This window comes from Pan paniscus, chromosome 22, assembly GCF_029289425.2.
Source record: "Pan paniscus chromosome 22, NHGRI_mPanPan1-v2.0_pri, whole genome shotgun sequence".
Lineage (NCBI taxonomy): Eukaryota > Metazoa > Chordata > Mammalia > Primates > Hominidae > Pan > Pan paniscus.
Genome location: NC_073271.2, coordinates 26,701,898 through 26,712,252, shown reverse-complemented (window position 1 = coordinate 26,712,252; position 10,355 = coordinate 26,701,898). Strand labels below are relative to the sequence as shown.

Below are 10,355 nucleotides of genomic sequence, written 5' to 3'. Positions count from 1 at the left end.
TTATCTGAAGACTGACCCCCCCCCCACCCCCAGTACGCTCTGGATCTAGTATTTTCAACTTCCTTTTCTGCATTTAATGCATGAAAATTAAAATAATGTAAAATTCATCCTATGAACTCCTGTGGTCTCTCATCAAGATGATGCTGTTATAGATCTTGCTTTTTGATTTTCACGCAGGAACTTATTTTCTGATTTCCTAATACACTTTTTCAATCTGGAATTACCATCCTGATTTTCTTTTCATTAGTATCCAGTATTTATCTTTTTAGCTTTTTTCCCTATTTATGTTATCCTAACAATGTCTCAACGTAACCCATGTTATCACTGCTTCAATAGAATAGAAAAGCGAGCATGAACAGAGCAGAAAACCGTGCATCATTTATGGGTTATTTGCATATGAAAATCATTTACTGTCAAACTTGTTCTATGTAGTTCATATCACAACTCTACATAAATAATTTATATTTATAATCTAAATAACCATAATTAAGTAGCATTTATTAGCCGTTTAGCATAGAGCAATCACTGTGCCAAGTTTTTAACGTACATCATCTCAAATGAGCCTCAGAATGAATGTATGATGCGTTAAAATTTTCCCCATTTTCCTGTAATCCCACCACTTTGGGAAGCTGAGACAGGTGGATCATTTGAGGTCAGGAGTTCAAGACCAGCCTGGCCAATATGGTGAAACCCCGTCTCTATTAAAAATACAAAAAACCAGCCAGGGGCCATGGTGGTGCACACCTGTAATCCCAGCTACTTGGGAGGGTGAGGTGGGAGAATCGCTTAAACCCGGGAGGCAGAGGTTGCAGTGAGCCGAGATTGTGCCACTGCACTCCAGCCTGGGTGACATCTTTTTCAAGAAAAAGAAAAAAAAAATTGGCCGGTCATGGTGGCTCATGCCTGTAATCCCAGCGCTTTGGGAGGCCGAGGCGGGCAGATCACAAGGTCAGGAGATCGAGACCATCCTGGCTAACACAGTGAAACCCCATCTCTACTAAAAATATTAAAAAAAATTAGCCGGGCTTGGTGGCGGGCCCCTGTAGTCCTAGCTACAGGAGAATGGCGTGAACCTGGGAGGGGGAGGTTGCAGTGAGCTGAGATCGCGCCACTGCACTCCAGCCTGGGTGACAGAGTGAGACTCCATCTAAAAAAAAAAAAAAAAAAAAAAAAAAGAGAAAAAAACTTATCCCCATTTTAGAGCTGAATAGAAGTAAAGAGAATGGAGTAACTTTCTCATTGGCAGGTGTGGCAAAAGAGATATTTCATACCCACCTGTTTGTTGTCTCTTTGTAGATTCATCTGAAGTATTTATTTTCTTTGACTCTAGATAATTGCAGGGATTGTTTAACCACTAAATGCAAAGTTATCTCCCGGGCTAAGCTTAGTTATTACTGTCATTTAATGTTATTGACTTAAATTAAAATTATCTGAAGAACAATTTTGTTTTTTACCTCTTTACCCAACGAAAATCTTTCATTCCACTTTTCTCTGCTTTTTGAATTTATGCTTACCACTCTATTTACAAAATTTCAGCTCACACATTAGACGTTTATAATCTTTCATGCACATCTCTTACTTTTTGGCACAATCTTTTTATGCCTTTTCTCCAAATTCTAGGAAAATTTCTCAATCCCTTTTCCCCATCTCGTCTCTAATTAACTTTTGTCCCTTCAGCATTTTTTCTTTAAATTAACTTTATCATGACAAATACCTATTGCCTCTTTTTAGATTTTAATAATTGCTTATATAGTTGCTGTAGCTCTATGCATTTCAGGGCTCTCAAATATTATACATTTTAGAATTTGAAAAAAATGTGTTGAAGAGGTTTTCTTCCTTTTGCAACAGTACTATTTTTGAAAAGTAGGCTCATTGTGAGTGCCTAGACTGATCCTTTGATTTTCATAGCTACTTATTTCATATGGTTTTACCCTTAAAAAGAATGATCTACTACTTAGGATAAAGATTTGTTCCCTCAGAACTTTTGTGTAGATATGCTAAATCTTTTGCATACAAACAATTGTAAAGAAAAAGTGTTAATACTTCTAATTTTATTTTGCCTGTTTCGCAATACCCATCACTTTCAAGGGTGATCATATAGTGTGAGCAAGTGAAGGTAGTCATTTCCAATACCATGTAACAGGCCTTTCTGTACATGTTTGTTGTGATGGATCCTGGTTACACGTTGGTGATGTTCTACTTCAAATTCCTTCAATCTTCTCCCCAGGTATTTATCTTTCTTATATAAAATTCTAATCTATTGGCATTTTTTCTCATCCAATCTTGTCAATATGTCAAGAAGAAATACTCTCAAGATTATTATTTTTATTTAATGGATTAATATCCATTTTATACTATATGTAGACTTATGGCAAATACTATAATTTATTTTTAAATATTGCAATCGTTTTTAGATGTATTATACTAAGAGTCTTTAAACCACTTTATTGAAGTATTATTGACATATAATAAGCTGTACGTACTTAATATATACCATATGGTGAGTTTGGAGATAAATATACATCTGTGAAGGCATCATCTCAATCTATGTTATAAACATATCCATGACGACCAAAAGTTTCCTCCCACACTCTCTATTATTATTGCTTTGTTTTGTGATAAGAACATGTAACATAATATCTACTGCATTAACAGATTTTCAAGTAAGATAATAGTAAAAATTAAAAATCCATGGAAATTTGAAAACAAAAATACACTTTAAGATGATTCCAAACACTGTTATTTGAAATAATTAACATTTATAAACCACTTGCTAATGTTCTTAATAAAAAAGAGAAAAAGCACATACAAAATAAAAAATAGCAAGAAACAAATACTGAAACAGAAGAAACTTTAAAAATTATACGAGAATACTTCACAGACCTTCATGAACATAAATTTGAAAACCTAGTTGTAAAAAAAAATCTAGGGGGATGCATATTACCAAAACTGATAACTCTGGATTTAGAAATTGACAAAGGGACTAATTTCCTTAGAAAAAATACAGAAAATCATTAAAGAAATGTCTTGTAAAAATGCCCCAGATTCATATTTATCAGGAAAGTCTACCGTCTACCAAATCTTCAGAGAAAGACTAATCTCTACATTCTATAAATTTTTCCAATGCACTGCAGGTAAAGGAAAACTTTATAATTTCTATGATGAAGGATGTACAACATTTATTTCAGTGGTGGGCAGACTACTAAGGTGGCTCCATGGTTTCTGTTCGTTGATGTTCAATGCTCTCATGTGATCTCCTGTCCTTGAGTGTGAGCAAGGCCTGTGACTTGGTTCAACCAAATAGCATATAGTAAAGGTGATTGAATATGCAGATACATGTATATATATATGATTGTATGTTATTGCCACAAAAGATTGCAGCACCCATCTTGTTAGAATCTCTCTGTCCCTCTATTCTTTGATTTGAGAAAGCAAATGACCATATTTAGCAACCCACATTGTAGGGAACTAAGGAAGCCTCTTGGGTTCTCCAGCAGACAGCATGCAAACACCCCCAGCCAACAGTCAGGGCTGAGACCTGCAATTATTCAACCACAAGGAACTGAATTCAGCCAACAAGTACATGCGCTTGGAAGTGGGTCCTTCCTCAGGAGAACCTCAAATAAAACTGCAGACCTGACCAACACCTTGATTGCTTCATTGTGAGACCCTGAAACTTTCAGTGTATACCTGAAAACGCTGCTTTTATCCAATTATTATGACCCATCGTGTAGGACAAACAGATTTACAACCTACTACTACCTTATGAAATAATCGATTGTAAAAATATTCCTGAGGTGGTTTTTCATTAAAATATATTTTCATATTATAAAACAGAAGGATATCACAACAACATTCATTTATTTTGGAGATATCATAAATATGAACATTGTGGAAGTTATTTTCTTTATTATTTACCATGTGCCTTATAATACTTAACCTAAATTGTACCTAATATTGCATATAGTGGTAATACTTACCCACATCACAAATATTATTCCTTGATAAGGAACTAATAATAAGAGAAGGAAATAGAAGTTTACAAAACTTATGTCACTTTTCTCAGACAATTTATTTTGGACCTGAAAAGAAACTAACCCAGAAATAGTAAGAAAAAAATCCCTCCATAGGGGGACAATTTACTTTTCTTGCAAAGTCAGTCCAAAAACTGTCAGAACTGGAAGTCTTAGCAAGAGCAATTAGGCAAGAGAAAGAAATGAAAGGCATCCAAATAAGAACGGAATAAGTAAAATTATCTCTTTTCTTTAAAGATATGATTCTGTGCCTCAAAATCCCTAAAGACTCCCCCAAAAGCCACTTAGAGCTGATAAATGACTTCAGTAAAATTTCAGGATACAAAAATCAATGCACAAAAAATCAGTAGTGTTTCTATACACTGAAAATGTTCAATCTGAGAGACGAATCAAAGGTGCAATCTTATTTACAATAGCCACTCGCACAAAATAAAATATCTGGGAACACATTTAACCAAGAAGGTGAAAGATCTCTGCAAAATATTGCTGGAAGAAATAATAAGTGATACAAACAAATGAAAAAACATTGCATGCTCTTGTGTGGGAAGAATCAGTATCATTAATACGTCCATACTGCCAAAAGCAATCTACAGACTCAATGTCACTTCTATAAAACTACTAACATCATTTTTCACAGAATAAGGAAAATCTACTCTAAAATTTATGTGGAATCAAAGAAGAGCCTTTCCTTTCTTTTCTAAGGAAAAATAACCAAGCTAGAGGCATCACACTACCCAACTTCAAACTATGCTGGAAGGATATAGTAACCAAAACAGCATGATACTGGTATAAACACTGATGCATAGACCAATGTAATAGGATAGACAACACAGAAATAAAGCCACACACCTACAACCATCTAAACTTCGACAAAGTTGATAATGACCAAGCAATGGGGAAAGGACTTCCTATTCAATAAATGGTGATGGGATAACTGACTAACCACATGCAGAAAATTTAAATTGGTGACCTACATTCCTCCATATACAAAAATTAACTCAAGATGGGTTAAAGATCTAAATGTGAGACCTAAAACTATAAAAATCCTAGAAGAAAACCTAGGAAATATGATTCTGGACATAGGCTTTGGCAAATAATTTTTGGCTAAGTTCTCAAAAGCAATTGCAACAAAAACAGAAGTGGACCTAATTAAACTAAAGTGCTTCTGCACAGCAAAAGAAACTGTCAACAGAGTAAACATATAGCTACAGAATGGGAGGAATTATTTACAAACTCTGCATCCAACAAAAGTCTAATATCCAGAATCCATAGGGATCCTAAGCAAATCAACAAGCAAAAACCAAATAACCCCTTAAAACATGGGCAAAAGGCATGAGCAGGCACTTCTCAAAAGACTATAAAATCAGCCAACAAATATATTTTTATATATGTGTTATATATAACAAATACATATATAAATTATATATGTGTTATATATATATTTGTCATATATTTGTTATATATAACAAATATATATGTTAATGCATAACATTAGTGACCAGTCAAAATAGTTACTATTAAAAAAGTCAAAAACTAAAACGTGTTGGTGAGGTTGTGCAGAAAAGAGAATGCTTATACACTGGTGATGGGAATATTAAATTATTCCAGTCACTCTGGAAAGCATCTGGAGGTTTCTCAAAGAACTTAAAGCAGAACTACCATTTGACCCAGCAATCCCATTACTGGGTATATACCCAAAGAAAAAAAAATTGTTCTACCAAAAAGACACATGCACTTGTCTGTTCATCGCTGTGCTATTCACAAGAGCAAAGACATGGAATCAACCCAGATGTCTAACAATAGTTGACAAAAGATAATGTGTTTCATGTGCACCATGGAATGCTATGTAGCCACAACAAAGAGTGGAAATCATATTCTTTGCAGCACCATGGATGCAGCTGGAGGTGATTATCCTAAGCACATGAATGCAGGAACAGAAAATCAAATACCACAGGTTTTCACTTATAAGTAGGAGCTAAAAATTGAGTGCACATGTATATAAACATGAAAGCAATAGACACTGGGACTCTTGGAGTGGGGATGGTGGGGGGTGGTAAGGGTTGAAAAACTACCTTTCACATATTACCTCAGTGGCATGCAATTCACCCATGTAACAAATATACACATATAACCCTTGAACCTAAAATAAGAGTTGAAAAAAATAACGATAAAAGCAAAAAATCAAAGAAAAAATTTTTGGACAATAAATAAGATACAAACACCAAGATTTCTCTTGTGGATTAAATGTGTTTATTAGGTCAGCAGAGAAACAAACTACAGCATGAAAGTCATCAAAGGAGTCACTGTGACACCATCATCCTGATAAAAGGAGAAGTGACAGGTGAACTTCACCTTATCCCACTTCATGATGGAAACTCAGGGTATTTTTGGGTTAGATGGTAGCTCAACAACAGATCATATTAGACTTCCACTGCAGGATATCATCAATCAAGGGAAAGGCTCAGAGCATGTGGGCTTCAGAATTGGTGAATTGCAATGTCACAGGATAGAGGGTGAGAGTCTCCCATGGTGTCCTCAATAGTAGTAGCCAAAGCTGGAGCCATAGCCAGAGCCGCACCTATAGCCACAGCCACAGAAGGAGCGGGAGACATAGCCATAGCCACAGCCATAGCCACAGTCCAGGCCTCGGTAGCCACAGCCCAGGCCTCTGTAGCCACAGCCACAGAAGGAGCCATAGCCACAGCCCAGGCCTCCATAGCCACAGCCCAGGCCTCCATAGCCACAGCCCAGGCCTCCGTAGCCACAGCACCCATAGCCACGGCAGCCATTGTAGTTTCTGTAGTAGCTGCCACACATGGTGTTGGTTGTTGAGGTCGTCCTTGGGTAGGAAGGAGTGTAGGTGACTTCAGTATGGACACTTCCCCTGCAGAGGGCCTTTTATATGCCTCAGTGAATCAGAACATAGCGTGCCCCTGCAAACATATCTCTAAAGGCCTTTCATTGTGCTGAGAAGTTCTGGCCCTTACGTATCTCTCTGATTTCATATCCTGCTACTCTCCTCCATTTATCTATAATGCTCAAACTCTGCTGGCTTTTTGTCTTTTAAAATGCAGCAGGTTTCTTCTCACAATAAGGCCCTGGCCTCTGCACTTACTGATTTCTCTTTCTTAAAATAATACCAGGAATATTTGACTCATTTTCTATTTCAATTGAAATGTTCACTTCCCAGAGAGACTTTTAATGGCCACCTTATATTAATTAGTCTACCTCCAGTAACTGAATTTAATGTAACTCACTGAGTTTTATTATTCTCACAGGATTCTTCACTGTTAGAATCTATTTCATTCATTTTTAAAATCAGTCTCTCTATCCCTTCTGTCTCATTGTAACCTGCAGAAAGTAGAGACTTTGTCTATTTTGTTCATCTGCTCAATCTGCATTTCTTATAACGGTGCCTGATACAGCAGATTCTTAATAAAGATTTGATGAATTAGTGAAAAAATAACCAAATGAATGACATGATGCAACTTTCTATACTCAAATTATGTGTAGAATAATCACAATCTTTGTTCTATGCTTGGGGTAACTGGCGATAAATTCATGTACTCTGGGATCCTTTTGGATCATATGCAAACCAGTGGAGGAATTTATCACAGTGATTTTTTTCTGGTTTGAGAATCCATGCCTTTTCAGATTGTTAAAGTGGTGGTATATATCCACTAAAGTTTATGAACTACTGTGTGCAGTTCCGAAATTCTGACTAAATGTTCTACTTGTCTCTTATTGATATGATACTTTGCTAGTCTCACATTGATCTACAAAGTATGATCCCTAGGTTGATCATTGGTAGTTCTGCTACATTTAAGAGTAGCAAATGAATTAATATGTACTATTATTTGTTTATATTTTATTCTAATTGCTTTATCATAATAAATGACTAATAATTCATTCATAATATTTAATAAGTGGATGGAATAAACATGACAAATTATCACAGGGAGCTTCATAGAAAGTCAGCTCTCATAATTAAGGCTATCACCAGAATGCATTTGGGCCAGAAATGTGGTTTGCTGATGTTATTCTATCCAAGTCACCACTTTAAAAAATAGTAACAGGAATTCTGCTAGAAGATGAAAAGTATTTTTACAATACTTTTGGAAATTTGGAATTAATATATTTTAAAATAAGCATATTCATTAAATATAAAAAGAAGGTAAAATATGTGAATATTATGTGTCAGGAGAGGAAAACATGAATTTTGAGATACGGTGGGTAATTGTTTGTAATTGCTTTCTCAGATGCAAAGAGAACACCACAACTAATAATATAACCAAAGTGAGGATGATGGAAGAGAAAAAACTTTACTACTCCAAGAACATAAGCTACATACGAACTTGGAAGAAAATTTTTAGTCCCATTGATTAAGAAATAAATTAGTCAAAACATACAGGCATATTTGCAAGTAAATAAAGACATTTTCATCGGCTTCCTCACTGCATAGCCAACCTTCCCTAACTATTCCTGGCTACTCTGTGGTTTAAGGACTGCATTTATGGAGGTAGAGGAGGATATTGAAAAAGAAAAAAGAAATGTTTTAAGAGGCAGGAAATATAAGCTTTATGTGATCACAGAGAAGCTAATCATCAAGTTTAAATTGGGATTTTAAGTAAGCAAAAGCCACAAAATTAAGAGAATATCTCCTTAAGGCTCATGATTTTACTTGTTGGCATCCTGACACATAGCAATATTAATATTTTCCTGGACATATGGCTAAGAGATTCTTGAGGTTTTTTTTAATCTTAATGCAAATTAGTTGTGAGAATGATTCCAATGTAGATTGTGGTTTGCTTCACATATAACTCAGGTTGGATAAAATAATTTGTACAAATCAGGAGAGTCAAATTTCAGAAACTACTATCTGCCTCAATTGAACTCCATCTTCTGACACCATGTGCTACTACCACAACTATTATGGTAGCCTGGACTATGGTTGCAGCTATGGCTCCGAAGATGGTAACTCTGGATATGCCTGCAACTTTCCATGAGTCAAATTTCAGAAACTACTATCTGCCTCAATTGAACTCCATCTTCTGACACCATGTGCTACTACCACAACTATTATGGTAGCCTGGACTATGGTTGCAGCTATGGCTCTGAATATGGTAACTCTGGATATGCCTGCAACTTTCCGTGCTCCTATGGAAGATTCCTATTGGCTCCTAGAAAGAAATTCTGATTGCTGATCACTTTGAGCCATTTTCTTGTGATGCACTAATTGCATCAACAGGGTTATTTATGGATTCATTATTGTCTCTCCAATTTTAACTAACTCTAATTGTTGATTACCACAGGTCATATTTGCATTGGATTAGTGGAATTTCCTACCAGTTAGTGGGAAAATCCTTCGATATTTTGTTAGTTTTATGTGTTTATGTCTGTTATAATATTAACAATTTCCATGCAGGAAAACTTATAAATTTGCATTTTAATAAATATAATCACTTTCACAATATGTATTGCTTATCATATATATTCACTTCTCTTTATCATTTGTGTATTTGTGTGTGTGTGTGTGTGTGTGTGTGTGAAAGAGAGAGAGAGAGAAAGGGAGAAATAGAAAGAGAGAGAGAGTGAAATTGCTACCTGTGGCTATTTTAGTCAGTGATGTGACAAAACAGGCAACTCATGACTGATGTTTTTCCAAAAATGTTTGTATAAAAGTATTTTCAAGTTCAGTTTCAAGAATACTGTTCTCTATATTGATCTAATGCGAGTTTCATTTTAGAAAAATTCAATGTTTGACCTAGGTAATTGGCAAAACCAGTAGCACTATTACCCACCAAGCTATTTTCTACTGCAATTTTCTCTCTCCTAATAGTCTACATTTAAACATGTGCTTCTGTACTGATACAACTCCAGCCCTGCATTGAGTACTCTGACCTCTTTTCACTCACTCTTATAGATAAGAATCCTCTATATGAAGCTGGTTGGTATGCCTGATAATCCTGTGTTTCCACAGCAAAGATCACCTCATTTAGAGATCTAAGTGACTCTTTTGAGTTTTTCTAACTCTGATCATCTTCTAGCAGAATTCCTGTTACTATTTTTTAAAGTGGTGACATGGATAGAATAACATCTTGCAAACCACATTTCTGGCCCAAATGCATTCTGGTGATAGGTCTTAATTATGAGAGCTGACTTTCTATGAAACTCCCTGTGACAATTTATCATGTTTATTCCATCCACTTATTAAATATTATTAATGAATTATTAGTCATTAATTATGATAAAGCAATCATAATAAAATATAAACAAATAATAGTACATATTAATTCATTTGCTACTCTTAAATGTAGCAGA

General features: G+C 35.3%; 2 protein-coding genes across 2 annotated transcripts; one reads left to right on the top strand and one right to left on the bottom strand.

Annotated features, from left to right (window-relative positions):
* Positions 1–5,504: 5,504 nt before the first annotated feature.
* LOC129394947 (keratin-associated protein 6-3) lies at positions 5,505–7,344 on the bottom strand. Its single transcript, XM_055105138.2, has 2 exons — positions 7,292–7,344; positions 5,505–6,918 (listed from the first exon to the last, which is right to left on the bottom strand). The coding sequence occupies exons 1-2, from the start codon at positions 7,342–7,344 to the stop codon at positions 6,570–6,572; spliced, it is 402 nt and encodes a 133-aa protein (XP_054961113.2). The 3' UTR covers positions 5,505–6,569.
* A 1,188-nt stretch (positions 7,345–8,532) lies between these two features.
* Positions 8,533–9,478, top strand: LOC100992052 (keratin-associated protein 22-2). The gene has a single exon (XM_034947861.3). The coding sequence runs from the start codon at positions 9,094–9,096 to the stop codon at positions 9,229–9,231; it is 138 nt and encodes a 45-aa protein (XP_034803752.3). The 5' UTR covers positions 8,533–9,093; the 3' UTR covers positions 9,232–9,478.
* Positions 9,479–10,355: the final 877 nt, after the last annotated feature.

Coding starts and splice junctions, on each gene's coding strand:
- LOC129394947 (XM_055105138.2), bottom strand. CDS start 7,344: ATGAATGAAATAGATTCTAACAGTGAAGAATCCTGTGAGAATAATAAA. Junction 6,919..7,291: donor TGTGAGAATAATAAAACTCA/GTGAGTTACATT, acceptor GGCCCTCTGCAG/GGGAAGTGTCCATACTGAAG.
- LOC100992052 (XM_034947861.3), top strand. CDS start 9,094: ATGTGCTACTACCACAACTATTATGGTAGCCTGGACTATGGTTGCAGC.